Source organism: Antrostomus carolinensis, unplaced genomic scaffold (assembly GCF_000700745.2).
Source record: "Antrostomus carolinensis isolate BGI_N321 unplaced genomic scaffold, ASM70074v2 scaffold11719, whole genome shotgun sequence".
NCBI classification, from domain to species: Eukaryota; Metazoa; Chordata; class Aves; order Caprimulgiformes; family Caprimulgidae; genus Antrostomus; species Antrostomus carolinensis.
The window spans coordinates 5109-33006 of record NW_010340759.1 but is presented as its reverse complement, the minus strand read 5'-3'; the positions used below and the strand labels follow the sequence as shown (position 1 = coordinate 33006).

Genomic DNA, 27898 nt, shown 5'->3' with positions numbered 1-27898 from the left:
CTGAAATGTAAAAAAAAAAAATAAATAAATTAAAAAAAATAAAAAAAATCGCTGCTTCTTACTTAATTACAGTCATGGCAGTTGCTATGTTGAAATGCTGCTTTAAAAGCCTTTGTGAGTAATTAGTGTCAAAAATATAAGATCTACAAAGCTGTAAACTCACAGCTTGGTGATATTACCAAGTACTAATTAAAAAAAAGAAAAAAGAAAAGTCTCTCTTTCATGATAAGATTTCCAGCATAGCAAAAGATAAAAACGATGCAGTTTGCAGATGATAGGAGGGGGAAAAAAGGGAAACCTGAGAGAAGGACTGAGGAAAGAAGAAAGTCAGTATCACCAAGGCTGTAGATCTCTGGGTGATTCAGTAATGCTAAGGGTAAGGGTAAGAGAAGTGAAATATTGGAGTCTGAAGACAGAAATGTAGTCAGGAATATATCCTGGGAGCATCCTGTGCTACGAAACAGAGATAAGGTTGAAGATCAGGCATTATGGACAAGAGGGATAAAAGTACTGCTGTGTTTGGGACTAAATAACTGGCACAGCTCTCAGGAGCAGTAAAATATTTCAGTAATGTCCTAACTGGCAGAAATAGAGATTTCGTATGCAAATCCGCAAGTGGCATCTTGTGAGGGATGTGTGAGATCCCACCCATATTCCTCCTGACCAGTCTGGACCCCTTACTGGACTGGTGTTACAGAAGCAGACCCAGTCTGGCAGAGGAAAACCAAGCTCACATGTAGCAGCTCAGAGAATTTGGTTATACTGAGATGAGGTGTTTATCCTTTGGAAAAAAAGATTAAGAAGAGACCTCATTAAGGTATAAAGAAAACCCTGCTGGGAATAAAAGATCAAGGCTGTTTGGGTTATTGTCAAATACATGTGTCAAGGGACATAAAGCTAGTCTGAAGAAGGACCTGAATTCTACAAAATGTAAGCTGAATTATTTTTTTTTAACAGCACTTAATAATGCGATTATAATAACAACTTGTGCTTTCTCATGCTTTCCAATTTAAGATCTGAGAGCTCTTCACAAACATGAATTAAGCCTTCCAGGACCCTTGTGAGGTACAGCAAGTATTCCTCTATTTTACAAACTGAAAAACCAAGGAACAGCATGAGTACAAGGCAGCACAGCACATGCAGGAGTAGGTCTTCATTTTAATCAAGTTGGGCATTGCCTCTGGGCTTCGTGCTCACCGGGTGCCGTCCTGCGGCTGGTGCAGAAGCTGTCTCCTGATTGCCTCTGTGTAGTTCTTCATATGAAAAACTACACCTTCCTACTTTCTAATACCTTGACCTTCGTGGAAACAGTGAGGTGTTTATGGATGGGAAGAAGAGCAGGGAAAGATGGCCACATGGCTGTGTGCTGCTCCATTGATACCTCACACTGCTCCGAGATCCTGGGCGTCCCTCAGCACCAGTGGGTTGAGTTTTTCTTGTCCTCAGCCTCAATAGCGTTAGGGTGTGTGCCAGCAGCAGCACAGGAACCTGGGCCAAAGGGGAAATTGTAGGCCATTTGTGTCTAATGTGGCTTGCAAATAACTGTATGGAGAGTGCCATTGTGCTGTCGAGGGAGGTCCCTTCCCCTGGGGCCCTGCATCGATCCAGATGCACGGCTGAAGAGCAGGGGAACCAGAAGCTCATCTTTGGAAGTGTTTCTCAAAGGTTTCTGTTCTCATTTCCAACTTAACAGAAGGGTCTGCAGGCAGGTGGCCGTTGGGGACTGGGAGCTGTGCTGTAACGACTGTACCAGCCATGAGAGTGAAGCTGCAGATGGTTTCGTTGCACGTCACAGGCTCTTTTGAGTTAAGAGTTGTGTGTTGCTCTTTTCACCTTGACAGCACTCTTGTGAAGGGACCATTAGTATGGGTGGCAAGTCAGCGGGAAATAAAATTGTCCTGCCCTTAACAAGCTGGCCCCACCTGACCTTGAAGACATTATTTTGTTTCCTGGATGTTTTAAATTAAGTGGTATTTCGACTAAGGTGGTTACATATAAATTGGTTGGGATAATGCTCGCTTGAGCTGAACGTGCCCAGCCGGTGCCTGTTAACTCCCTTGTGCCGCATCCTGTGCCTGCCCTCTTCTTCACCAACACACATTTCCTCTAGATAGTTCATTTTCTCCTTATTTTTCCTCACTCTGTCCCTCTCTGTAGCATGACAATACAGGCCAACCTGCTTCAACAGGTGTGCTATGCGTGAAGCTTGGGGTCTTGGGTTTAGTCTGTTTTGATGGCATGTGGGTAAGCAGGACCTAGGGCAAAAGTCTGCAGGAAAGAGCTGTACTTAGGAGGAGATGTTTGTACAAGTCCTCCGTGGCATGTGTGGCCTGCTGTATTTGTTTCTATACCTTGAGATTATCCTCTAACACTGAGACCACATGTGGGAATGTTTATGCAGGTTGCAGAAAGAAGTAATTTGTGGTTTCTTCTTCATCATCCAGAGGACTGAATATCTCTGGGATGTTACTGGCATTTTTTTAAAGGCTACTTCACAGGAAAGCATTTCTAGAAAAATTATCTACCTCATTGTTATTCATGCCAAAATGTTGGGGCAATCTTACTTTTCTTCCACCATGCAGCTAATCACTGCATGGGGCTGTGCTTGCAGCTTCAGCAGCTCTCCATTGTTTGTTAAAGATTAAAAAATAACAATTGGTGGTGTCATCAAATCGGTGCAGCTACTGAAATCAAAGCCTCAAACACAATCAAAGGTCTACATGTCTCACAGAGGAAAAAAACTGCAAGAGCAACAGAATAGCCGTGCTCCTGTTGCTGTTCTGATCCCATTGGTGGCATTGGTGGAGGAAATCAGATGGCTGTGTTCCTCCAGTCTGTCTTCTACACCAAGAGATACTGAATACATCAATAAACAACAGAAAACAAGGAGGGCGTGCGTTCAGAAACACTTCAGGCTTTGGGCTAAGTACTTCTAGAGAGTTTGCTAGGAACAAAAATCTAACTGAAATCAATGGCAGCGTATCTGTTATTTAATGGCAAGCCAATACAGCACAGCACTGGAGTACAGTGGGTTCTCACCTGCCTCTGTGCTAAGTGGACAAGCTGCTGTGAGCTGATCTGGGTGAGAAGTGTGCATGTGAATGACACCCTCTGGAAGAGGCAGAGATCCCACTAGCTAAGCCTACAGAAGAATGAAAAGGCTGCAACCCCCTGGCTGGTCTGAACTAGGGAAGCGGCATTTGTGGCCAGTTCTGGTGTGTATCAGCAGCAGTGGTGTGTGCAGAAGGAAATAAGGGCCATTCATCTCCCAGATAGATAGATATGGCACTTCAGTGGAAGATGGGGTTGAATTTTCTGGCAGATCCTCTCGCTGCCAGCAGCAGCTCTGCAGTGTCCAGACTGAGATGGAGCCAGCTGTTTTTCATCCAAGCACTTATCTTACCCAAGCGCTTGGCTGTTTGAGTGATGGCTGTGCTCACCTTTAATGTAGATGTAGGGCTGGATGTCAACCTACTGTTGAGAGTGAGTTGTGGGCGTCTCCCAGACTTCCTTGGTCTGACATTATTGCTGTATTAGGAGGGAAAAAGAGGATAAAAATCTGCAGCGGTGCTGGCAGCTTTCAGAGAAGGAACAATTGTCCATCACAACCTGGTTGTTATCGGTCTGAGCGTGGAGCCAGCTTAAGGCCGTTTGGATCACTGCTGCCAGGTCTTTGGGCCAGCCAAGGATGGAGGCCACAGAGACAGGCTGGGCTAGATGTTACACTGGTGTCAGTGGCTGCACAGTCCCAATGCTGTCTCTACATAATACCCTGACTTAGAGGGAAGATGAAGGATGATGGCAGAGGTGAGGTGGTGCTGCAATGCTTTGAAGGACACTCTTCTGGAAAGAAGAAACAGGATGATGGTAAGACTGTGTGTGATGAGATATGACTGCTTCTGCACCAGCAAGTCCATGTTATGGTTGAGGGTCAGTATTCAGCATCTGGGAGGCATGGAGAAGGTTCGGGTGTCTGAGTTAACATCCAGGTTAGCTTCAGGTGCAGCCATGCTGTCAGGACATCTGTTTGCACAGCTGAGCCAAATTCTGGTAAGATGGTCATCATATTTGCCACCAACCTAGGCAGCTCCTGCCATGGACCTTGAAAAGCTGTCAAGGGTTTGGGTTTTTGCTTCTGTAACACATGCTGGCAAGCTGTGACAGGAGAATGTGCTTGAATCCAGGCTGAACTAAACTCTGAATGAAGTGATGAGTTGATTTGCTATCCTGTCTCGTTCCAGCCATTGAGATTTTGCAGATCCCACAGCCAAATGAAGGGTCGTTGCAGTGATGGTGAGGGATAAGCCAGGACACCGTTCTGCTGTTATTAGTATTCAATTGGAGTTGTGCAAGATCAGAACTCTAATCTCTTGTTCACGCAATTCGACTGTTGTAGGTTATCAGGGAACCAAGGTGACCTCTAAAGCAGGGAGGCCACGTGGGACACTGCAGCTCTAAACACGTAGACCAGTTGCATTGCACAGTGGAGCTGGTTGTCAGTGTATTCATCCCACAACTGGGCATCAGCATGTTTGGGAGGTCCAGTAAAGCCCATCAGTCTTCAGGAAGGAGAGAAAGGGGAAGGTGTGACCTCTTTGTAATGTAAGTAAAAATCGTGCTATCGTTTCTGCTTCACTGGCTGCTTTCCCCACTGAGCTATCCTACCCGGACCCTCTGATGGAGCAGCAACTCTTTCCTTACATCTAGGAGCTCCTTTTTGGCAGCTCCCATTGCAGCCTGGCTGTCATGGCTCTCAGTCTTCTCATCCCAAAATGCCCTTACAATGATCCTGGATTTCCCTGGGAGAAATTCCCCATATTTCTCCCCACACTCAATGGGAGTGTTGGAATCCACATGATTTCTTACAGCTCTAAGACTGCCTTCCGCCGGGAACCTGCCTGCACCAAAGTCCCTGGCACAGTTTGAGCTGCAGTTTTGTCTGATCCTTTTAAGAGTTGGGAATGGCTGTTTTGATGTCTGATATCTATGAACATGAAAGGCTCCTTTCCCTCTAACTGTGCATTGGGCAGGGCAATGCCTGTCTCTCCTAATCAAAAATGTAATCAAAGATCTCACTTCTCTTAAAAAATGTATTAAAAAGCAGAAAAGATGCAGCATATTTCTATTGGCTTCGCTGCTGGTCTGCTCTGGTTTCTACTTCTGTGCTGCTCCCTCCTGCCTTTCACAAAAGAACCCCCACCTCAACTTTCCCCATGTGTTGAAAGGTTTAATTGCAAAATGTTGAGCTTTGAAAACAAAACAAAAAAAAATCATTGTGTTTGATTCAAACGAAATATCGATTGTCCTTGAGTTCCCACACCGCAGATATTGGCAGCGTTTTGTCAGCGCAAAGAGTGAGGAGAAAGATCACAGCAAGGAAATAAATATTCCAGCTGGAAGGAGAAGAAGCTGAGACAGGAAAATAGCTGTGCCCCATCGCTCCCTCTCCCACAGCTGCTTCCTAATAAATGGTCTGTTGACCTGATGTTAACGTTTCCAGTTTACAGTAAGCAGCATTTCCCTTAAACAAGATACTGATAAAGTGAAACGAGGGAATAGAGGGGGCGGAGAGCAGATTTGCAAAACATGCTGGAGTGAGAAAGTCGGAACATACCGTGTGTGTCTCGGGAGTGGGAACATGCCTCAGTGTGTGAATAAATAGATAATGTATAGACATATGCTCTCTCTTCTCAGAAATGGAGTTTTCTGAGTAGTCCCAGATTGTGCTGCTTTGAGCAGCACGGCAAAGTAAAAGGCAGGGCACTGGCATGGAGAATGTCAGAGCTGGTGACTGAGGGGTCGGAGGACGGTGGTTCAGGTGGAGCATCCCCACTGGTCACGGAGAGGGGGCTCAGGCGTCACTCAGGCCAGCGTGTGAGGAGCGAGTGGTCTGTCTGGAGAGACACAATGTGCTAGGGTTTGCTCGTTTTCATTTCACAGACAAGAGCTAATAATTCACTAATGGAGATCAGATTTTCATACAAATTCAGTTGAGAAGAAAGAGCATGGGAAGAAAAATCAGATAAGTGTTAGCACAAAGTTATTTGTTAAATGGATTTTTTTATTGTTTTCTAAGAAGCCTGCACAGAGCTGTTGTCCTCTTTTTAATTCCTCTTCTGGCATTTGTTCCCTTTTTCACTGCCTCCACAATTCTCCCATTCAAGTCAAAAAAGCCACCTCTGAAAGACCAGTGTAACATTAGCAGAAATTATTAGCAGCAGTGATTTCAATATTCAAATGGACATAATATTTAGTAATAGACTGGGAGTTGTATAAATAGAGGATGAATGCCTGGTAATGAATCATATCAATAATTTTCACATACAGACTGTGCCTCACATTTCTCAAAGGGCTTTACAAATACCAATTGATTCTCACAGCATGCCTGCTTGGTGGAGGAGTTGTTATTAGTTCTAGTGGAGGGTGAGGATATTGAGATGCAGAGAAATGATGCTGCTTGTATAGTTCATGCTGGGACCCAAAGTGAGGAATAAAGTCAGAAGCTTTTGACTCCCAGGTCTTAATGGCAGGACTACACAGCTCTATATGATTTCTTTGTTATGGCTGGAAGTGGTGGTCCTCATGGACGGTGGCATGAGGAAGACGGTCTTTGGCAGACCCCAAAGTCTGGGGGTGCTGCTGTGGTGTGGGTAAAGGCAGGAGTAATGCAGTACTGGTCTACATGGTGCTGTGCTTTAAGTTTATAGTCAGGAGTAGCACCCATGACCCATGCAGGTGGGGGCTTGGGGGTTTTTTGGCCTGTGGAAACATGATTTTCCATGCAGAAAAGTGGCAGCTAATGAAGACATATTCCAGAAAGAGAAGGGGGCATCTTGAATCTGGCTGTGCTTTGTAACTCTGGCTCACCTCAGTCGGGGAAGGTAATAGCTGAAGAGTACCTGAAATACTGGAAGTCTTTTCTGGCGCAGCATCCTACTCAGCATTCGCCACCTTGCCCATCTCTATTTTACTGTTGCCCTTCTTAATTCTGCAGTAAATTGTTCCAGCCTTTAATGTCTGTCCTGGTGACCCAGGGATGCAGTCAGTGATGGAGATCTTCAGAGGAAAGAGGCAGGTTACATTGCACATGCCACAAACAAGGGAAACCTAATTTATCTTTTGCGTTCCTTTTGTACTGAATTCACTAAGGCTGACTCACTGCCCAGGAGAAGAGGACATGCTCTCAACTTGTATAAAAACATGACATGGTACTTCTAGCCTTTTAAAAAAAAAAAAAACCCAGCACATTTTATTTTGACATCTTACTTGCTGTTTGGAGTGACACCATACACTGAGAATCTGTCTTTAAGCTGGCCACAGTGGCAGTTGGCTTTTTATTCTGAGAGGTGACATCATTTCCAAACCCATCAGCATGTTAAGAGTCCTCTAAATTGGCAGAACAACATGGACTACACTGCACTTGTTTTTATTGAATTTCTTCTGCCGTAGGGGGGCCCAATGACCCAAATTTCACAGGCCCTCTCAATCCCTCACAGTTCACACTTCTGACCCACCTAAGTCATTTTGCCATCTTGTAGTTTTTTCTGTCTCCTGAGTCATCAGTTGTCGAGCTGAAACTATTGATTCTTGTCATCACACTGGCACTCTCCTCCCTGGACCTCCATGGTGGCTAGCAGGAGACTGAGGGTGGAAGGATCATCCAAGTTCCTCTGGAGCTGAGAGGCAAAGGAGGGATGGACGACCCAAAGCAACATCATTCCAGAGCTTATGTGCTGAACCCCAACCCCAGTTCAGCAAACTCCCACTGCTCTTCATGCAGGGACCAGAGGCAGAAGGTGGCAGCCTGGGGCTCACAGCCCAGAGTTAAATTTTGCACCTTGGATCTGTGGCCTTTGAAAGGAGCATGTGCATTTCTCAGGGCCATCCCACAGAGCCAAATTTTAGCTGTCAAGCTTTAAGGACTATTTTGACAAGCTTATTGAGCAACTTCATTGTCTTACCTTCCAGATGAGACTTGGCCACATCTATTCTTTTAAATCTTTTTTTTCCCCCTATCTGCTTATCAACTTTTGATTCAACATGGAGTTTTACCTTTCACTGCCCAATTTATAAGATACTTTAATATTCTTTTTTTAATTATCTTTACCTGAAGCTTTTTGATAGTCTATCTAAATAGTATTTTTAGTTTCATTAACTCTTTCAGAGAAGAATGTGTGTATTATTGTCAAGAGGACCTTCTACACATAAGGTATGCTCTTCCAGCCAGATTATGTTATATTCCTCTAGGCTCTATCTCAGGTATTTTGTTGCATGAACTGAGCCTAGCATGTTTAGGGAATAGATTTTTTTTTATTTTCTCTTCTTAAGAAAAGGAAAGCAAAAGGAAAACATAGCAACGACAGCATGGCAACAGCAGCTGCTGCACAAAAGAAAAATAGGCAAACAGACTTCCGAAACATGTATTCACAGTTAAGCTATTTTTACTGGTTGGTGAGTATGTGGGAGTATTATAACAAAATAAGTGAGAAAATAGCTTACAAATAATTTATAAGAAACTTTAGATGAGAACATATCTTAATGACTTCAGCCTCCTAGCTAGCCCTCATGCTGTATGAACCTCCACATGCACAAACAGAAAAGGTCACCTCTGATCTTCGCTGTTTATATATTGCAGATTCATCCATAGACACGTACAAAAAATTCTATGCAAAAAATAATGTCAGTGGAACATTAAGGTTAAATAACTGGGCACTGAAAAAAAAGAATTGTGCATCCCTGCATAGCGCCTTAAGAATAAATCCATCTCATTACATCCACCTCTGTCTTAGCACCGTCATGGCAGAGGTTTCACAGCCTGGGTGTTTCTGGAGGTCTTGCAGGAGCTGTACGTGGCTCCTGGCTCCACTGCTGACCTGCTGTGTGACCCTGGGCACTTTGCATCTCTTCTCTGAGGAACTGTTCCCCCATTCACCTTTTGTCTGGAGCACACAGGCAGGAATCTCCAGCACAGAAACACTTGTATTTGCATCTTTGGGCAGAGCTCAGCCACAGGTGAGACCATGTGTATGCTGAAAAATGACAAAAGGCAAATGAATAGCATCTTCCCTGATCAGAAATGCTATACTTGCCTTGAGTAAGTATATGAGAATATATAATATGTATAATAACCTGAGAAATGTTATGCTTCACCATCCCCTCCCCAGGATGCCCCACTCCCACTGCAGGCCAGTAAACTGTGGGAAATCTTTAACTAAATTAAAAATAATTCATTAAGAACTCGAGAGAAACAGCCTCAAAACTGTTGTACAGTTACAACCCACTCTGTTGTGCTGCATGAGCCCTTTTTTCTGCTCAGATATGATCCATGGGAGACTGAAGGCAAACACAGTCTCCTAAGTCTCCTCCACAGTCCTGAAGCTTTTATTGGCACTGAGAGAAACACAGCTCAGCCCTCCGCAGCCAAAGCTCGATTTGTTTGCCTTTAGAAACAACACAAAGCTGTTTTCTTGGTTAAATAAAGTTATTTGCAGGGTCCTGTTGTGGGAACGATGCATCAGCTTGTCCTGAATGGAGCAGTCATTGGGATGAATAGGTCGGTTGTTGGGCTGGAACAGCCTCCTGCACCCTGAAGTGCCCTTCCCTCGCTCCAGCCTGGGATGGCTGCAGGTGCCTCTCTGCATCACTGCAGGCTTTATCACAAGCATCCCTTCTGTGTTATGTGGAGTTTTTGGTTGATTTATTACAAAATATTATTAAACCCACATCTCACACGTGCCCCTCCAGGCCTGTGGTTTGAGAGAGCTCTGGTATCTACAGCAGAGGAGGCAAATGGACTCAAGACCTTTGCGTGGTTCTGCGTAGCCTCGCAGATGTACAGTCCCATTTCTTCTTGTCTCTCGATCTCAGGTAATGCTAGTGCTTCCCTGCCTTTCAGAGGTGTGACAAGTGGTGACTAATGTTTTTAATTCTCAGTGCTGTAGACTTACTTGTTCTGTAAAGTTTGGTGTGTAACTGGTAGGGAAGGAGGTTGATGAAGTTCTCCAGATGATGTCAGGAATGCGGAAGCAGCAGCTAAAGTGGTTTGGTTCCCTCTGAGGCTTTTTTTCAAACGAGGCTGAAAATGAGCAAGTGAAATGTGTCGTGTAGCAGCACTTCATTTGTAAGATTCTTTCTGGTTTTAAATTACTTTGTTTAAACATTTTTGTCTATGAAACCTCCAAGGAAACTCATCTGCTTGTGTGCTTATCTGCATCTTCTGCTTTCCCTGTGTTTTTTACACAAGAAAGAATGCAAGTGTCTCATGTACATTTATATAGACACAAATAAATGTAACTTGAATTGCAAAATTATCGTCTGGTTGAGCAGGACAGAGGTCAGTGATCTAAAATAAACCCGCCACTTTAGTTGAGACGTGCTCTGTATTACAGCACTCGCTGTTTGCTGAGGTCTTTTCCTGTGGCCTTCTGTAACATCTGAATATACATTAACGCTGTTTCTACAACGTATTTAGAGCACAAATAGCCTAGATTCCAGGCATTTGAAGAAATACTTCTTGACTCTTTTGCTGTTTTGTTTGTATTTTTAGCTTGTGAAAACAATTCTCAAGAGCATTGTTAGGTGTATCATAGCAGGAACACCTCTGGGCGCGCTGGGGAATGTGTGAAAGCGGGTTTCGAGAGCTTTTATTTTCACACCACGTTTCAGTTCTGTAGTGATAAATGTTTTCTGGAGTACAAACCTGGAGCCCCTCCCCTTGCAAGTCTCACTCCTTGAAATTTAAAAAGGTTTTTTTTTACATTACAGGGGTTTGCTTGCAGATGGGTTGTGTCACTCTTAGCCACTAACAGGGCTGATGAGCTGTGTGGCAAGCAGCACAGAGTGGAAACTGCTGTTGATCTTAGCAGCTGATGGCATTAGACAAGTAGGACTTGTACAGGACCTGTGGCAGAAGGGGAAGGTAATGGCATAGCATGGGAAAAATAAGGGAGGAACAAATCTTTTATGCAATTCTGCATTGGCAATTGACATATGACTTAAGACAAGCCCGATAACCTCTACCAGAATTTTTTGCCGTACTTTGCCAGCTGTTTGCTGGGTAATTCCCATGTCCTTCAGCAGGTGGGGTGAATGCTGCTGAGTGCAGACAGCTGAGAGAGAAGCTTTTGGAGTCCCCTGAAAATCATCTTAATTCAGGGCAGTACTTTAATTTTGCAGACATAGGGGAAGAAAAATGTGTTCCCACTCCTTGCACGCAGCATCCTGGATCCTCCTCTACCCCTGCAGGTAGAACCAGCCGTGCAGCCACATGCTAAGCTGTAAAAGCCCCGTTTCATTACATGCCCAACCAGTCTGTGCTTCTTTCAGCCGGACACAGAGCATCCTGCAGGGTGAGTGACTGTTAGACAGTGGCTTTATTGCTGCTATTGTAACCACAGACAGCCCAATTATTTCCAATGGGCCTCAGACAGCATGTTCAGATTTGATTAAGAACTTTTTGAAAGATAAGAAGCATTTAGAGCTAAGGGTTGGCTCTAACCATAGTTATTTACATAGGGGTGGGGGGGATAAAATCTTTTATTAGTGTTACTGTTTAAATATTTTGGCTCTCTATTCCAATATTGTGGCAAGAAGGAACCATATGTGTTCCTAGAAAGAGAGCCTAGTACAGCCGTTAATCAGGAGAGGATCTATTAATGTATTAACATTCAGAATAATGAGCAAAAACAGCATGCACTGCAGAGACTTAACACATATCTTTAGTCTATGGTTTTCAAATGTTTGGAAAATGTTATATTCCTCCATCTTTTTAAAGCTGATCTTCTGCCAAAAGAAGTTCACTTCTGCTGTTAATTTTAGAAAGGTTAAATCTATTTACAAAAGCAAACATAAGCATGGAGTGATGAAAACCAGGAGGATGTGGGGAGTAACAGGCTGCAGAGTTCACAGCAGGAGCTGATCTGGTGGGGAAACTTGTAGGCACGTCCTTTCCTTTCCTTAACATTATGCAGAGTGGGGGATGTGGTTGGAGAAGATATAAAACCCAAGCTCCATAGCAGCTCCCCACCACCACTTTTCTCCAGAAGATACTGGACGACATGTGCGTATGTCTGCAGATCACTGCTGGGCTTTAGGGAAGATTGCCGAAAGATTTGGCACAGGAAAAGGGCAAATTTTAAAGAGCTCAAGAGTGGGAGAGATTGCTGGTTGAGCAGCTTAGTTGCCTCGAGGTCATTGCTAATTAGGAGCATCTTGCCTACAGAAGTGAACATTACATTTTAATGCTGCTATGAAAACCAATCATGCTGTCTCCCCTTTGCATCCCGTGCTACTGCCTGCTTTGCTGTGGCATCTGGAGCAAGCTGCACAAGGGAAGGGAAGAAAGCCCTCTTAAAGGATGTGGAAGGATGCTGAAGTGGTAGCGGAGCTCAGATGAGAGAGGCTGGAGCATGACAGCTGTTCCTGGATCATGCAAAAAGCCTGCCAGCAAAAATGCAGCAATTTCTGTGATATCCGAGTGTCTTGTCTTCTGTTTTCATAATTGCATACATGGTGTCTGCATAAATCTTCTCCCCCCTCCTGCACCTCCAGCGAAAGGAGCTGACTGGCGGATGGCAGCACATCAGTAGGAGAACACCAGTGGGAAGAGACAACCAGTCAGATGTGTGTCAGATGGGGAGGGCCAGGGCCTGAGGCAGGTTCCTCGGAGGCTGCTCGAACATGGTGCATTCACTAAATAGAAAACCTCTCCTTTTCGCTACGGGAAGAGGAGCATGTTCATCCAGACATGAGAACCAGCAGTGCTGTCTTGCCATGTTCTTCAGGAGGTTAGTGCCAAATGACAGCACAGGCAGCAGCAGCAGAAGCTTTCAGCAAATGCGTCGTAGCCCAAAGGTCTGAGTGTCCCCTCAAGGGACACAATGGAATTTCTTTTCCTTTTTCACTGAATACTGAAATCTTCCTATTTATTCACTCCTTAGCTGCAGCCTCTGTCTCTTTCGCTGTGGGCTTCGTTCCTATGATGAGATCAGATCTGCTCAAGGAGAGAAGAGTCCTGTGATTCTTTGTTTCACATTGGGTTTCCCATTAAAAGCCAATTTCCTGAACGCAGAATATACCCAACCTGCGCAGGGCAGTTGGTTAGTTTCCTGACTGTCTTGATCTTCAGATTTTCCTGCCTGTGGACTACCAGTCTGGTTACGTAGGTCCACCAGTACAGCTACTGGTAACCACCAGCTCCATGCACTCAAAAGTCTCAAAGTTGAAAAAGAAATGGTGACATTTTTGAAATGATGATATCTTCTCCCCCAGCATAAATCTTGACTTGTGGCTATAGATGCAATCTAAGAAATGTGCTTCCCCGCAGGAGGTTTGTGAGCTTTTAAGGGTTAAAGCTCATTCTTGAAGACACAAGAAAAACATTTTGGATGTTCAAAAATCAACTTTACTTTCCTTCTTTGGCTTTCCTGGGTAGTGACAACTCCTGCTTCCTTTGGTCCTGTTGACAGTCGTGCTGATGACAGCGATTTCAAATGAAGAAAAAGGAAGAAAATGTGAGCCAGCAAAAAAGCAGGAGAAAGCGATGAAAGCGCCTTCCCCGACTCACACTAGGATTGTGAAATTTGGTTATTCATGTTGCAACGGCAACTAGGGCTATTTGCAAAGCTAACACTTAAATTCCACTTTGGCAGATCATAACTATAAGTGAGTCACACAGTCCCATAAGAAGAGGTAATTATTGATCGGTTCTTCTTTCTCCTAGTTGAGCGGTGGCTTTGGTCTTCGTAGCACTGACTGTAGCACAGAGCACTGGCTCTGTGCAGAGGTGACTAATATGTGTCACCAATTTCCTTGATGTAAGGCTTAAAACCTGCATTTTATCCCGGGGTGCCAGACTATGACAAACAAGAGCTAGAAGAGGGTAATGAATAAACATGGTGAGAATTTCAGCTGTAATCTGCCATCAGGTCCATCTGTTACTCCTTCCCCCACAAGCCTTGCAAACTCAATGAGCCGGGAACAGGCATGCTCCATATACCACCCCATCCTTCAGCCACATATCTAAGGTCTAATTGTCTGCTTGTCGTTAAGTTTATCACTTACAGTCTCTTGAGCCATTATTGGTCACAGGATCTTCTTGTTCTGTTCTTGAGCCTTCCATCCACCCCACTCATGACAAGACCTGCTTATGACAAGACTTCCAGAAGAATACCAAAAAGATGAGGATAAACATATTAATCACACGCTGGTGTCTGCTGTATCACAGAGTAGCAGTCATTTCAGCGAGACGTGTCTCGCAGGCATGTGTGATCTGCTCATTTAACTGTTCCAGTGCACACTCACTCTCCATCACTTGCAAAACTAGATGCCAGCTCCCAAACCAGGGAGTTCTTTCGCAGTTGGCAGCTGGTGAGTCTGCATCCCATGTCATGTGCAGGCACTTCAGTTGAGGTGAGTCTTAAGTTTTCCTGCTTAGTAGCTCTGATCCAGAGAAGGAAAAGCACAGCCCTTGGCAGGAGAATGATGCAGAAGCAGCTGAGCAGAGGAACAGCACATGCCTGGTTGTGACTTGGTGAGCGGTGAGGGCTCCAGCAAGTTCTGCCTGTTGGTGAGCAGTGATTTGCTTTGGGGGGTGGGTGCCTATCTCCCAGGCAACACAACAGCTTGCAAAAAGTTGCCATCAGAATTCACCGTGATTCCAGCAGTCTTTCATCAGTGCAGGGTTTTGTGAACTTCGTGGCTCATGGTCTCTTGTAGACCTCATGCTCACAGCTGCAGTTCACAAGTGGAGTATCTCCCCACTTTGGAAACTAGGCCATCTTAAGTAAAGCCCACACAGATGATTTTTCTTGCATTTTTCCCATAGGTTCTTCCTTCTCATGTTCCAGAAAGTCCATATTCTTGGTTCTCTGCTCCTCCATTGCTTTCAGCTCTCCTCCCAGCAAGGGAGATGGAGAGGAATATGATAAGCAACTTGGCTGGTTAATGAGATGAGCTCCCTGTCTAAATGAGGGATTCTTGTGTGCTGGGTTTAATTGCCAGTCCCTGGTATCTCCCCCAAGTCTGCTTCTGGCTTTCTTGGGCGAGAGGTTTGGGACCTGGTTTGAGTTGCAACTACATTTCTCTTTGTGCCAAGTCACCACGTTCATTGGGGCCAGGCACAGACCAGAAACTGCCTCTGGATGGCAGGGCTGGAGAGCTACATGAGGCTGTGATTTGGCTGGGAAAACAGCATTTAAATGACACCCAGTCCCTAACATTGCAGGCTGCAACTGCAGAGTCATTTCAGAGGAAGTAACGGGAGATTTTTCTCTCCCTAATTTATGTCTCTCCTGCATATGGCTTCTATGGAGTTGCTAATGTTGCAGACAGATGGGTTGGCGTTTTACTAGGCAGAACACATGGGCTAGATGTTGTTAATGCTTGTTAGCTCCTCGCTCTGCAGCTTGACCAGTCCAATACGGTCACCTCACAGATGGTTGGAAAGCAGCAGCCTGGGTGCTGGAGTGGTCCAGCTCTGCAGCGCATGGTTGTGACAGCAGTTGGGATAATGTGCGTTTGGCTGCATCTTCTGAAGGGCTTAGTTGTAGGGCAGAGATACCTGTGGCTGGGTTATCAGCACAGCTTCCCCATACATCAAGGAGAGACACTGATTTGTAAAGATCCTGAGCCTTTTATTGAGGTATTGGCTTTAAAGGCTTAATTTCATAGTCTGGATTTTTATAGGATGGGGTTGGGAAAATTATGTGAGCCCTGTGCCTTGCTCTCGTTTACACTCCTTCATGGTTGATGTTTATAAACATATTTGGCTGGCAAACACTATTTAGCAGTCCTGAGACCTGCTAAAAAGTTATAATTTATGATCTCAAGCTTTAACTTGCAGCCAACTGCCAGTATTACTTTAGAGAGGACATTCCATGTGATTTTCCTTTCTCTGTGAAGTGAATAATCTGCTGTGATTTACTCTCACCAGTCTTGTATTCAGCTGAACCATTTCTAGGTATCACCTCAACAGATCTCTGCAGGGTGAATCTCCTTGATTGTTGGTTTGGAGATCCCCATCAGAATCTGTGGATGCAAAAGTAGATGCTACGGGTGAATCATTTATGTTACCATCTTCCGTCTTTGACAATACTGATGTTCAATTTACAGGGCAATGGTGGGAGGCTGGATGCATCCTACAGATGAGACAGGGAATTTTAGTTTCAATACTTGTCCTTTAAAATTCTCAAAGCACTTTTGGAAAATGCATGGGTATTAATCCACACTGAGCAGTAGTTCTTCAAACCTATGATTTAAATTGGATATATTTGTCTCTGTCTGTCCTGAAGTGTTGAGTAACATTAATGCACCCTGATAACAGCTGTCACAATTTACCCTGGGGGTTGCTCCTCAGTGATAGGTGAAATCACAGCAGTTCAAAGACCTGTCTTCCAGGATGAAAAGCTCTATAGGAATATTCAGATATAAAATAGTAATAGTATGAATCAAAAAATATGCTTGCCTTATTTTAAAGCCTTTGATCTTATTTTTATGGCATCACATTTGACAGTCTAAAGGACATTAACCTGTAGGAGAAACCTTTTGAGAGAAGATGCTGACTTGCCCTCCGCTGCGCAGTGCACCGTCCCCCAGGATTGACACCAGCCAGTTTTTCCCATCGAGAGGGGTGCAGGTGCCTCAGTGCCTCTCCCTGCTCTTTTTCACGTGTTTCATCTTTTTACATCAGGTGCAGGAGAGCTCACATGGATCAAAACACGTAGCTGTAGGGAGAAACTCACTGCTGAGCAATACGCCCTACTCTGCTTCTTTGCCGCTGAGCTGGTGCAACATCCAGAACTCCATCACTTCTGTCACTCACGTACATAGTGCCTGGGTCGTGTTTCTGATTAAGATGGAAGTATATGAGCTGACCTCTTGTGCAGAAGACATTGTAGGGTTGTGGTTCATCTCAATGTTGAATAATAAGAAAGAGAAAGGAAATGTTTGCTATAAATCTCAGTGCACGCAGGGCTGTTTCTCACTTATCCCACCCCAGCTTTCAATTTTCTTCTTGGCATTGCCAGGTGCTTGCTTTTCTTTGCTCAGCAGCTAAAAGCAGCTTTTTCATTACATTTCCTGGAAGGCCCTTTGCAGGCATCCATCCTTCTCTGCCTCATAAATTCACTTTATATAGCAAGCTGCCGACACGGAGGTCAGAGGTCTTAGCAAGAAGCAATTATTATAAAGAAGTACTCTTCCTCTTTTGGGTTACAAAGAGGATATTAAAGGGGGAAAAACTTTGCTGCAGACAAGGAATGGTCATTTGTGAAAGGTAGGTGACTTGATTGATGAAGAGCTGCACATCCTGTGAGAGCTACCTTGGGCCGGCGACCTGTTAGGCCAGCTGAAACCTGCCCATTACCATGAAAAAAGAAGGAAACCAGTAAACAGTTTGCTAAATAACCTCATAAATATTTCCAGCCATAAACACAACTTGGTAAATTTGTTGTTTTGGGAGGGTTTTTTATATATTTTTCTAATTTTAAATGAACAGCCTCTAATTAAAGTGATTTAGTGGCTACCTGGGGACCTGGTATTTGAGCAGCGCGTGATGCTTAGGAGAGATTGACTGGTGAGGCGTAACTCAATTGAGGGATTTTGATAATGTTATCATCACCCGAGAGAACCGAGTTTGAGCAATTAGACCTCAAAACCTCGTGTTGGGGTTGTTATAACTTCAGCAAGCAGTTTCCACCTCTGCGTGCACACACACACGCGTGCGTTTTCGCTGGGTATTTGCTGGACACCAGTTTTTTGGCTGGCTCTGTGCTCGGTGTATCTGTGTGTGCCTGTCTGAAGTGACTCGTAGTAGTGATTTATCAGCTTTGCAGACCTGGGCGAGGGTGTCAGCCCACTTGGCATCTGTACATCCCCCCTCAATATCTGCACGTGGACAAGGCAGCTTTTGACAGTTCGAAAAATCTCAGCATCCAAAGCAAGAGGCAGAAACAAAAGGATTTTCTCATTTAAAGGTCAGAACAGGCAACTTCTTCAAAGATATTTTCAAATAGGTATTTTTTGGATTGTGACAGGGTTTATGTGTATTAATGGGTGCTGAGGTAGGGGGTGGGTGCTGCGGGGAAGGCGTCAGAGGGAGGCAGGGGGCCCAGGGTGCTTGGTGGCAGAGGCTCTGTGGTACCCACGGTGGTAACACTGCAGAGGTTTTGGGGTTGACAGCACAGCTGACCCTGAGGACTTCTGCTGTTGGAGGAAGATGTTGGGGAAGAGGGAGTTACTGTCCCGCACAAAGAGGAAATCTGAGGGACTTGAATGATGAAGGCAAATTGCCAAAGGAATTGACCTGGTGGGGAGATGTGCATAACCCACATCAGAGTGGGCTTCAGGGTGGGGTAAGGAGCACCACAAGGACAAGGGAAATGACAGTAAGAACTGGGGCAGGGAGAGGAGAGCATGGCCACAGCATGGTTCATAGCACCAGAGGCCTGCGGACCTGAATGGAGCAGGAGAAGCTCTGCACAGTCTCGGTTGTGAAGCTGTGGTGTCCTTTCCCTCGGCATGCGCGGGGCTGTTTGCCATGCGTATTCACACAACTTGTGTGTAGGGATGCAGCATGGACAGTGATTTATGGAAGGAGCATTGCAGATGAGATGGAGCCTTCATGATACATTCTCTGGGTAAATGTCACTGGGCAATGATTCACTTGCTCATTTTGACCCCTAATACATCTTAGCCTTGAAAAGTACCATCTACCGTAGAGCATGGCCAAGCAGCATCTGCAAAGCAAAGGCTTGTGACTGTGCCAAGACCACCCTGGCAGCCCTGCCAAAGTCCTAGACCTCACCCTTCCTCACACCAAAGAGGGGTTTGAAATGGGGTTCCAAAGCTGAGACACAACTCTTTCGCTTGCTGTGCCTGGCACAAAGCTCTAACATCACTGTTGTCAGCTTAATGAAAAGCCATTTGGGAGTTCTACCTCCAGCACTTGGGTTTGTGTTTGAAGCTGCAGGAGCACGTGTCCTGCATGGATCGCATTCCCAAAGGCAGTTATGCTTTCTCGGTGTGGAAATCAGAGGTAGAATATCCCCACTTTATGCTGAAATCAGAACAGCCCTGGTTTGAAGAGACCTTGAAAGATGATCTGGTCCAACCTTTCATGGGAAAGAGAGCCTAGGTGAGATTTATCAGGAAGCACTGAATGCTGAAGCCCTCTTCTCCCTTTTTCCACGTTTCTGCCCCATGTTTTCTCCATACTGCATGTGAGTTTATAGCTGATGGTATTTTGGAGCCATTGTAGGGGCATCCCTTATTTTTAGCTACCAAAATATGCCAGAGAGAAGAGGAAAAGAGCATACAAGAAATTAAAAATCGGTGTCTGTAGTCCAGAGTGCACTTGTGAACCATGTATTAGCTTGTAAATGACCAAAGGAGACACTATCAAACGTTTGACATATCTGCCTCTCAGCTGGTGGAACAAGTGGAGAAGTAAATGCTGGGACTTGGCTTTCAGGGAGCGTTTCTGTGCAACAGCATCATGGGGACAAAGAGCCATCTTGGCAAAATCAGTGTAGTCAGAAGCTCTGACTATGTGTATGTGTCACATTGAAGTGACAAAAGCTGAGAGAAGCCTCCTTTATGGTCCACACATCGCTGCATTACCAGCCTAGTCCTGCCAGCTACAGGTCCATCCCCCAGCAGGTCCATTTGGGGAGTGCCTGTTGCTCCCACACATCTTCTGCGTTGTCTGCTCCTTGCTGAGATGGTTCCTGTTGGAGAGAATAACTCACTTTTCCACCACGTTGGTGGTTATTTGAGAGACTTTTATATGTATATCTAAACTATAAAGCCTTGAATAATTTACTAGTTTCCAGGGTTAAGAGGAAGATTTATGGTGTTTCTTTCTGGCAGGCGGCAGCTGATCTTGATACTCCTGGAAAAAACAATTGTACTAACGGCTCCTTTTTCCAAGCAGATCCAGGAGCAGTTACTGCAAGTTTGTCACCACGTGGTAAATAGACCTGTCTTCTTTGTGTTCTCCAATACAGTGAAACCTGCCCACTGATCTGATTGCTCGATGGGGTAGCACAGCCTGCGAGGAGAAAAACGGGGTGTCACCCTTCCAATCTATGGCAGGAGTTGTGTTCCCCCACCAGCAGAACCGAGCGTGCGGTGACATGGGGCAAAGATTGATCTCCATTGCTGTTCTAGAAAAGGTCCTGATAGGCCTTCAATCAGACTGAACTGGCAACAGAGCTGAGCAAGAGCTGGAATCTTTCCATTTACAAGTATTTGAGATCTGAATAAAACATAACATAGACCTGAATCTCAGTAGTTTAGTGAGCCAGGCAGATTTTTTCCATGAATTAGAAGAAACCAATATAGGTCTATGTAAAGAGTACCTGTGAGATGTTATTCTCATAGTACTTAGCTTCAGCAGCCCAGGCTGCTCTGTGCTTGGGGAGACTTGGGGTGCAGGGGGAATATTTGCATCTCTTGTGAAGCGCTGCACTTGGCAGGCTCAGCGCAGTGGGGAAGGGGGAGTGAAGTGTGATGGTGGTCCCCAAAGTCTCCTCTTGCATTGACTCTTCAATGCATTGACTATGGGATGGATGGGGGTACTCACAGGCTCAGCTTTTCCTTTCATAAAATCATAGAATCTCCTGGTTGGAAAAGACCTCTGAGATCATCGAGTCCAACCGTACCTGTCCACTTCTAAACCGTATCTCCGAGCACCCCATCTACCCATCTTTTAAACACCTCCAAGTGTTGTGTGGTGATTCAACCACCTCCCTAGGCAGCCCTTTGAACCCATGTCTCTGGTTTAACTCTAAATCTTGATCCTTTTTATTTCACATTTGTCTTTAAAAGCAACAACACCCAACAGTGATGTAGCTCTGAGTAAGGCATCTCAAGAGTGTTGGGCATGGAGCAGTTAGGGCTCGATTTGAATATGCTCTGGTCTCCCTTGATGCATTCTCACTCATAGACTGTCCCTGTGGATCAGTGACACTTGTTTAGATTCCTCAGCTTCACATTTTCTTCCTAGATGGGCTTGGTTGGCTTTTGGCTTCATCTAAACTTAGAATTCCCAGGGACGCATCACTGGGGTGAATGGTGATTGCATTGCATGGAGTGTGTCATGTGAATAGTTGGTATCTGCTGTCACCTGCAAGTTCTTGCAGGGATTGTGTCCAGTTTTCCTTTGAGGATTGAGACTTGTTTGAATTAAAATAAAATAGTAAAAAGGAGTGGAGGGAGTTTGAGCAATGAACTGTGAAGAGGAGGACTCGAGCACCCTCACAGCTTTAAACCACCGGCAATTTCAGCTTTGTATCTTTCATAAATCTGATTTATAGAGCTGGAGTCACAGGGATGCTCTGCATTGATCCAAACCAGCATGAAACAACCAGAGCCTCCAGCGTTCATTCAGCAGAGCATCCCCTCCAGCGTCCTTCCCCTCTTGCTCCCACACATCCCTGCGCATCCCCCTGCCTTGTCCTGATCCCTGCTCACTCCCACCCCACCCACCCCGGCGCTTCCCTCTCTGCCTGCAGCTCACTGGGTGCACCAGGCAGGGTTCAGACTTGCATTTGAAAAAAAAGATCCTGTGAATGAATGGGAACACATCGCTGTTATTTTGTACCATCACTTTATTTGTAAAGCACACGCTGCAAAGGTAATCCAGCTGTTGAACTCAAAGGAACAAATCTATCTGTGTGTCCCAGTCTATACTACATTATGAACAGATGAGTGAAGGAAAAAAAAAAAAAAGCAATAAAAACAAGTGATAAGTAAGGTAACAGTGACAGGAATTTTAAAACACTCCCAGAAAAAAAAAAAAAAAAAAAAGAAAAAGTTTCTAAATTTTTTTAAAAGCAGTGTGAGATTGAATAAACTGAACTGCGAGTGCATCCATCCTCAAAGCTAGTGTGTAAACATCTCCCGGCAGAGAGGAAGAATTGCCTTTTTTCCAAGTGACTGCCTTCTCACCTTGTTCCTGTTACAGAAGAGATCATAAGAAACCTGGGTAAGAAGTCTGGGGTTTGGAAGCTTTTTGGGGTTTTTGGATTTTTTGGAGTTCCTGGGGAGACAGAGGCCACAGGGCGGGGAAGCATCCAACAGTCAAGAGAAGCCACAGTCACATTGAACTCAACAGGAAATAAGAGTCTTCTCAGAAACACACATTTGTTCACATAACTTTCTCTGAACATTATTCTTCTGCCTCTCCTGAAGGAGGAAGCTTCAGTTATGAAGAATAGTAGAGAAAAATTACCATTAATCTCATAAAAAAAAATTATTCAAATGTAGCCTTCACCCACGACGCCAGTGAGCTCAGAGTAGAGGGGAAATTTAAAACATTTATGTTACTCCATTTCCGAGATCATAAAACACAAGCAAATGGTCTGGCACTGGATGCTAAATTTCTTAAGGAACTTGCTTTAATTAATTAAACTAGTAAACCAATTAATGGATTTACTTGTAAATTCTTAGAAAATTAATTCTGTGCCCAAAGAGTGTTTTAAATCTGCAAAGGAGGCAGCATGCATTTCATACAGAGCTTGAATTCTCATTTTAGATGAGTCCAATTCAGCGCTGACTTTGGAGACACAAGTGATGCATTCCTAATACTCGGACCTTCCTCCAGAACTGGTGCTTCCCATCAGCCGAACCCGGGGAGGGGGGATTTGCAAAACAAAACCTGTGCTGCTTTCACAGCACCCAGCCCCTGTGCTAGCTCCGAGCTACGCTACAGCCTCTGGCTTTACATGGATTGTGGAATTACATCCCTCCCTGTGCCTCCAACTGCCTTCTTCAGCTGCCAACTCTGCTTTCTGCCTCCTCAGCCTCTTTAATCTGACCCAGCGACACATCGGATGCGCAGAAAGCAAGTTGAGTAGCTCCAGTAAACAGCAGATTAAAGCACTGAACATCCATTTTTGTCGCTGAAAAACCACCAAACCGAAGTAGAGGAGATTTAAACAAAAGCTAATTTACTTTTCTACACAGAAACCTTGTTTAGATTCCCTGCCTGGCTCAGGGGTGACAGGGGCATCCTCGGTACCTCGCGCTCTTCGCAATCCAAAGTGACACATACATGAGAAGTTCATAATCAAATGTGTCCAGGCTCCTGAGAACATGAAATCAGAAACAAGCAGGTTCCCCAGGGCTCTCGGCAGTTATCGCTTCCCTTCTCTCCTAGCAGGTAAAGCCATGGTTTTCCCTTCATGTGGCAATCCTCCGCTCTGGCTCTTGGCATCATTTGGTTGTGGGGGGGTCCTGCCCCACTCCTGCCCACCCTCGGCTCCGAGGGGAAGCAGAGCTGCGGAGCCATTAGAAACGGGAGCGTTTTGAAGAGGAAAATGACAGGGGAGAAAATTAGCATTTGCACTGTGATGTTTTTGCTGTTTATTAATAAACAAGCAGCTTTGGTGCCTCCAGGGGCGGGAGAGGCTTCAAGCATTCCTTATTTCTCTTGCATTTAGCTTTTTCTTTTTTTTTTTTTTTTGCTTGTTTTATATGTTGCAGGAGATTTGTAATATCTTCCCACATGTTGAGTTTCCTTATTTTCATGTGAGCATCTCTAGAATAATTCCTCTGGAGCTCTCAGCTGTGCACTGCCGGGCTGATTTAAACATCCAGAAACACTTTAGGGATGTGGGGTGGATCAGCAGCTCGTTGGGAAGGAATTGTGTTAATTAGGAACAGGTCTGCTTCCTCTTACAGAAGCAGAATGACTTCAGATAGAAGTGTTTTCGTGGAGACAAAGCCCTTGCGCGTAGCTCCTGCCACCTGAGACCTGGGTGGTGGTGGCAATGGTGACCCCAACATGGTGATGGTCAAACTGCTCCTCTCCCCACCCCACCATTTGTCCCTGGGGGAGCTCGGGCAGGGGTCCTGCGCAGGGATATTGGAAATGCAGAACTCAGTAACAGCCCGATGACGCCGTGTGCCAAACACCTGCGCTGCAGCAGATAATGTGTCTTGATTACAGGCAGATCCACGCCGAAGGAGGCTTCAGGGCGATGGCACCAGCTCTCCCCTGTGTCACGGGAGGTGGATTAAAACCCTGCTGTATTAATGGGCTTGTTCTTCTTTTCCCTCAGGCTTCCAGCTCTTCCGGTGGAAAAATGCAGCTTCTGGAAACTGAATTCTCACGAACCCTCCGGGAGCTCATTGAACTCCACCTGCTTCGCCAGGACAGCATCCCAGCCTTCCTCAGCGCCCTCACCCTCGACCTCTTCAGCCGCCAGACCATTGCTTAGTGTCCCACCACCAGCCAGGCATGGAGCACCCCTGGGCAGGACACTTGAGGTAGTGAGGACAAATTCTCACCTCCCACTCTTAATTTATGGTATTGGGTTGCTTCTGTTCTCTGGGGAGCTCCTTCTTCCTCCTTCTTTCAATGCTGATTCCCAAACCCCACCGATTTCTCTGAAAAGCTCCCTCCTGTGGGAGAGCAAGTCTGACTCCATCCCAGAGCTCTCCTGTGCCAAGACCCAAACTCTGCCTTTGAACTGGGAAATATGTTCATCCCTGCCCAGACTGTCTCAGCATCTCTCTGGGAATGTGGTGGGAACTGCTGGTTTGAGGAGCCACAGCATCACCGTTCACAGCTTTTCCCAAAAGAATCCCCCAAATCTGGGCCCCAGCAGAGAGGTGAGCCTTGCAGGAGGCTGGTGCTTCCTGCCCCCCTGGTTGTATTCTCCTAGTGGGAGCCAAGGGCTTGGTCCCTGAGGACAGGGACCTGGGGAAGGATCAGTCATGAGCAGCAGGTTCTTTGTGGATAACTCCTGCTCTGGCAAACAGCTCGTCACTCAACAAGGCTGAAATTACTTTCAGGATACCCAGTCACCCAAGTCTGCCATCACTCAGCAGACAAGCACAAGCCTAAATCATCATTTGAAGACTCTATACCTGTGTTGACACCTCTGTGTTGTGTGGCGTGCTCAGATGTCACTGGTGTGCTTTTTGTTCCTCAGCTGAGACTCTTGGGCTCTTGGTTATGTCAGGACTGCAAAAGGTGGGAGGGAGCTCTTTGGGGTTTGCTCACTGCTGCTGGCTTTAGCCAACTGCCCGGGTACCCTACCTTGCTGGGGGTCTCCCTCCTCCTCTCCTCTGTGGAGGATGGAGAACCCCCTGAAGTCTGACATTTTGTGTTACAATGGTTATAGTTCTATCGTAAGAATAAACCGTCACTTCCCAACCTGGCCGTATGACTCCTTTCTTTGGGATATACTCTGTGCTCCTCCTGTGCTCTCCCACACGTAAAGCATGATAACAAATTGTCCATCAACGTTGTGATGCTGGTACTGCTTTGAGAAGGGAGGACAGCATTATCTCATTTTTTCCAGGCAAGTCTCATTCATGCTGTAAAACAGATTAGTTTGTTATGAACTTCTGTGTCTATTGATTTCTTCTTTTTTTAACACACTTCCTAAGCTTGCAGAGTAGGAAGCAGTATAGAGGCTAGAAAGTTACCTTAGGTGCTCACAGTGGCTGTGGGATGGCCATGGATGCTGGAGTCACTCTGGGACCTATTGGTATGTCTACAAGCACGGAAAATAGCTACTATAGACCCAACTGATCAGAAGTGGAGGGAGAAGTGTGTCCTCTGGGGAGACTGCAGCCCCCATCTTCCCAACCCTCCTCTCCACAGGGTTTGTAAGGAAGTGCAATAGCAAAAAGTTTGGTGTTTTCTCTTCTGCTTGAAGAAGTCCTGGTGGAAGATGAATTGCCTGGCATGCTGTGCCAGGGGAACGCTGCCTGATTCATATGCGCGACGTGGCACTGAGAGTCGCCTTCCTCAGTCATGGGGAAAATGAATCATGACGTCAGCCGTGTTCGGCTCCTCCGCCAACACAATAGCAGATCCTGGCTGCCTCTGAAAATTTTTCTCCTGGCTCCTCGCAGGAGAAATGAAGTAATTAATAAGTTTACAATAAATCCTCTATCTTAGCAAAACACGGGTGAGGCGAGAAGCGATGCTGGAGAGTGACAAGGGAAAACATGTTCTGCCCGTTGGAAAATTGCCTCCCAAGAGTGAAAGGATAATAAGTTGGGGTAGAAAACACAGTATTCTTCCGAGACACCTTCAGTGGGGAGGAGAGACACAGATGAATTACCGCTCTGCATCCCGTTCTCCCAGCAAGACTGATTTTTTCAACTAAGTTTAATATGGCAGCATGGCTGGAAGAGGTGGGTGGTGAGGGTGGGTGCTTGGCCAGATGTGTCGGTGTGGTGCAGCCTCTGGTCCTGCTCATGGCTTGGGAAGCTGCTGGAGTAACTGTCCTGCTTTGGCCAGCAGCATCCTTGCCTTACTCGTGGCGTAACACTGTGACACAGCGAGCAGCTTGGGCATTACCTGGAACTGGGACTTTTGGGAAGCTTGGCTGCTCCAGGGCTCACTGATGGAGGCCTGGGAGTGTCCATGTGGAAGTGTGACCATTGTAAAGTCACTTGGGCCACCCGTGGGACACAGGCTTGGCAGCTGGGCATGGGGAGAGGAGCAGAGACTCCCCAGTTTCCAGCTCCAACACCAAATTCACAGTGAAGCCACAAACATACAGTTGTACCCTGCTGCCGTGGCAGCTCCCGTCTCCACCACTGTCGTTACGCTGCTTGTTTGAGCCATGACAGAGCTACAGGAAGTAACTGTGATGCTGAATTTCACAGTGATTGCTCCTTCCACGCTGAGCCACGCAGGGCTTGGCAGCCCATTGCGTGGCCTTGCCACCGCATTCACAGCCCCCCGCATCCTCCCTCCACGGGGACAGGCCCCCGGGGCAGTGCAGACAGACGCCCTGGTTGTCACCGGTGGTACAGCAGGCTACAGCCACCCAGGTGGTGGGGCCACAAGTCCCATCTGGCTTCAGCTTGTCCCTTTCCCATTGGCGGAAAATCCTTTTAGAAAATCTTAGGAAATGGGTAATAAATGTGCAGTTGGTTGGAGGGGAGGGGGGAGAGCGCTAACAAGCGTGCGTACGCTCGCTGGGTTTATGTGTTATAAGCTGTAAAATATGATTTATTAAGGCACAGCTGGGGGACTGTGCGTGTCAGAACACAGTCTTGTTTGCAGTGTTGCCTGAAGCTTCTCTTCACTCATACTGCTCATGAGCCCCCTGCTCCTCTACTGATCAACCCTTCTCATCTGTGTGCATAAATAAATACCAAAGAGGGGCAGAGAGCTGTCAGGTGCTGCCATACGGTCCTTGAAAGCAGCAGAGCTCTTGGCTAAGGCAGGTATATTGCAAAGTTGATGCTTCTCTTAAGGTTGCGCCTCTGAACCTGGAGCCTTTTGCTCCGGCTTTGTATCTCCTGGCTCATGCCTGAAGCTTCTCTTCACTCATACTGCTCATGAGCCCCCTGCTCCTCTACTGATCAACCCTTCTCATCCGCCTGCATAAATAAATACCAAAGAGGGGCAAAGAGCTGTCGGGTGCTGCCATATGGTCCTTGAAAGCAGCAGAGCTCCTGGCTAAGGCAGGTATTGCAAAGTTCATGCCTCTCTTAAGGTTGCACCTCTGAACCTGGAGCCTTTTGCTCTGGCTTTGTATCTCCTGGCTCGTTTTGTGTTGTTTGAGAGTTGTCCTGGAAGTGTGTGTCGCCTGACAAGGGACTAGAGAAACCTTTTTTGAATGATCCATGGGAAGCTTGGGACTCATAGACATTAGTTATGGATCATCTCCATATAACACTAGGGGAGGAAGGGAAGGTGAGGGAGGGGAAGACCATGAAGCTGTGATGGAGGTGGGTACCTAGGGAACGAAGGGCAGGAGCAGAGCTGGGCATGGGTGGAGAGGAAGAAACAGGGTGCTGGAAGGAAAGGAAAGCCACTGTTTCTGAACTAAAGGAAGAAAAGCCATCTTCTGCTGGCCAGCTGACACTGTCAGGGTTGAGCATCCCCAGATACCTTCTCCCACTGCTGCTGGGTTGCAGGGAG

General features: G+C 45.9%; 1 protein-coding gene across 1 annotated transcript in view; it reads left to right on the top strand.

Moving 5' to 3' along the window:
- The window catches only part of LOC104531400 (mitotic arrest deficient 1 like 1), a 317456-nt gene extending 293235 nt beyond the window's left edge, over nt 1-24221 (top strand). The window contains exon 9 of the mRNA XM_029087049.1: nt 24063-24221. Within this exon, the coding sequence (XP_028942882.1) occupies nt 24063-24221 (159 nt within the window). The remainder of the gene's footprint in view (nt 1-24062) is intronic.
- The last annotated feature ends 3677 nt before the right edge of the window (nt 24222-27898 follow it).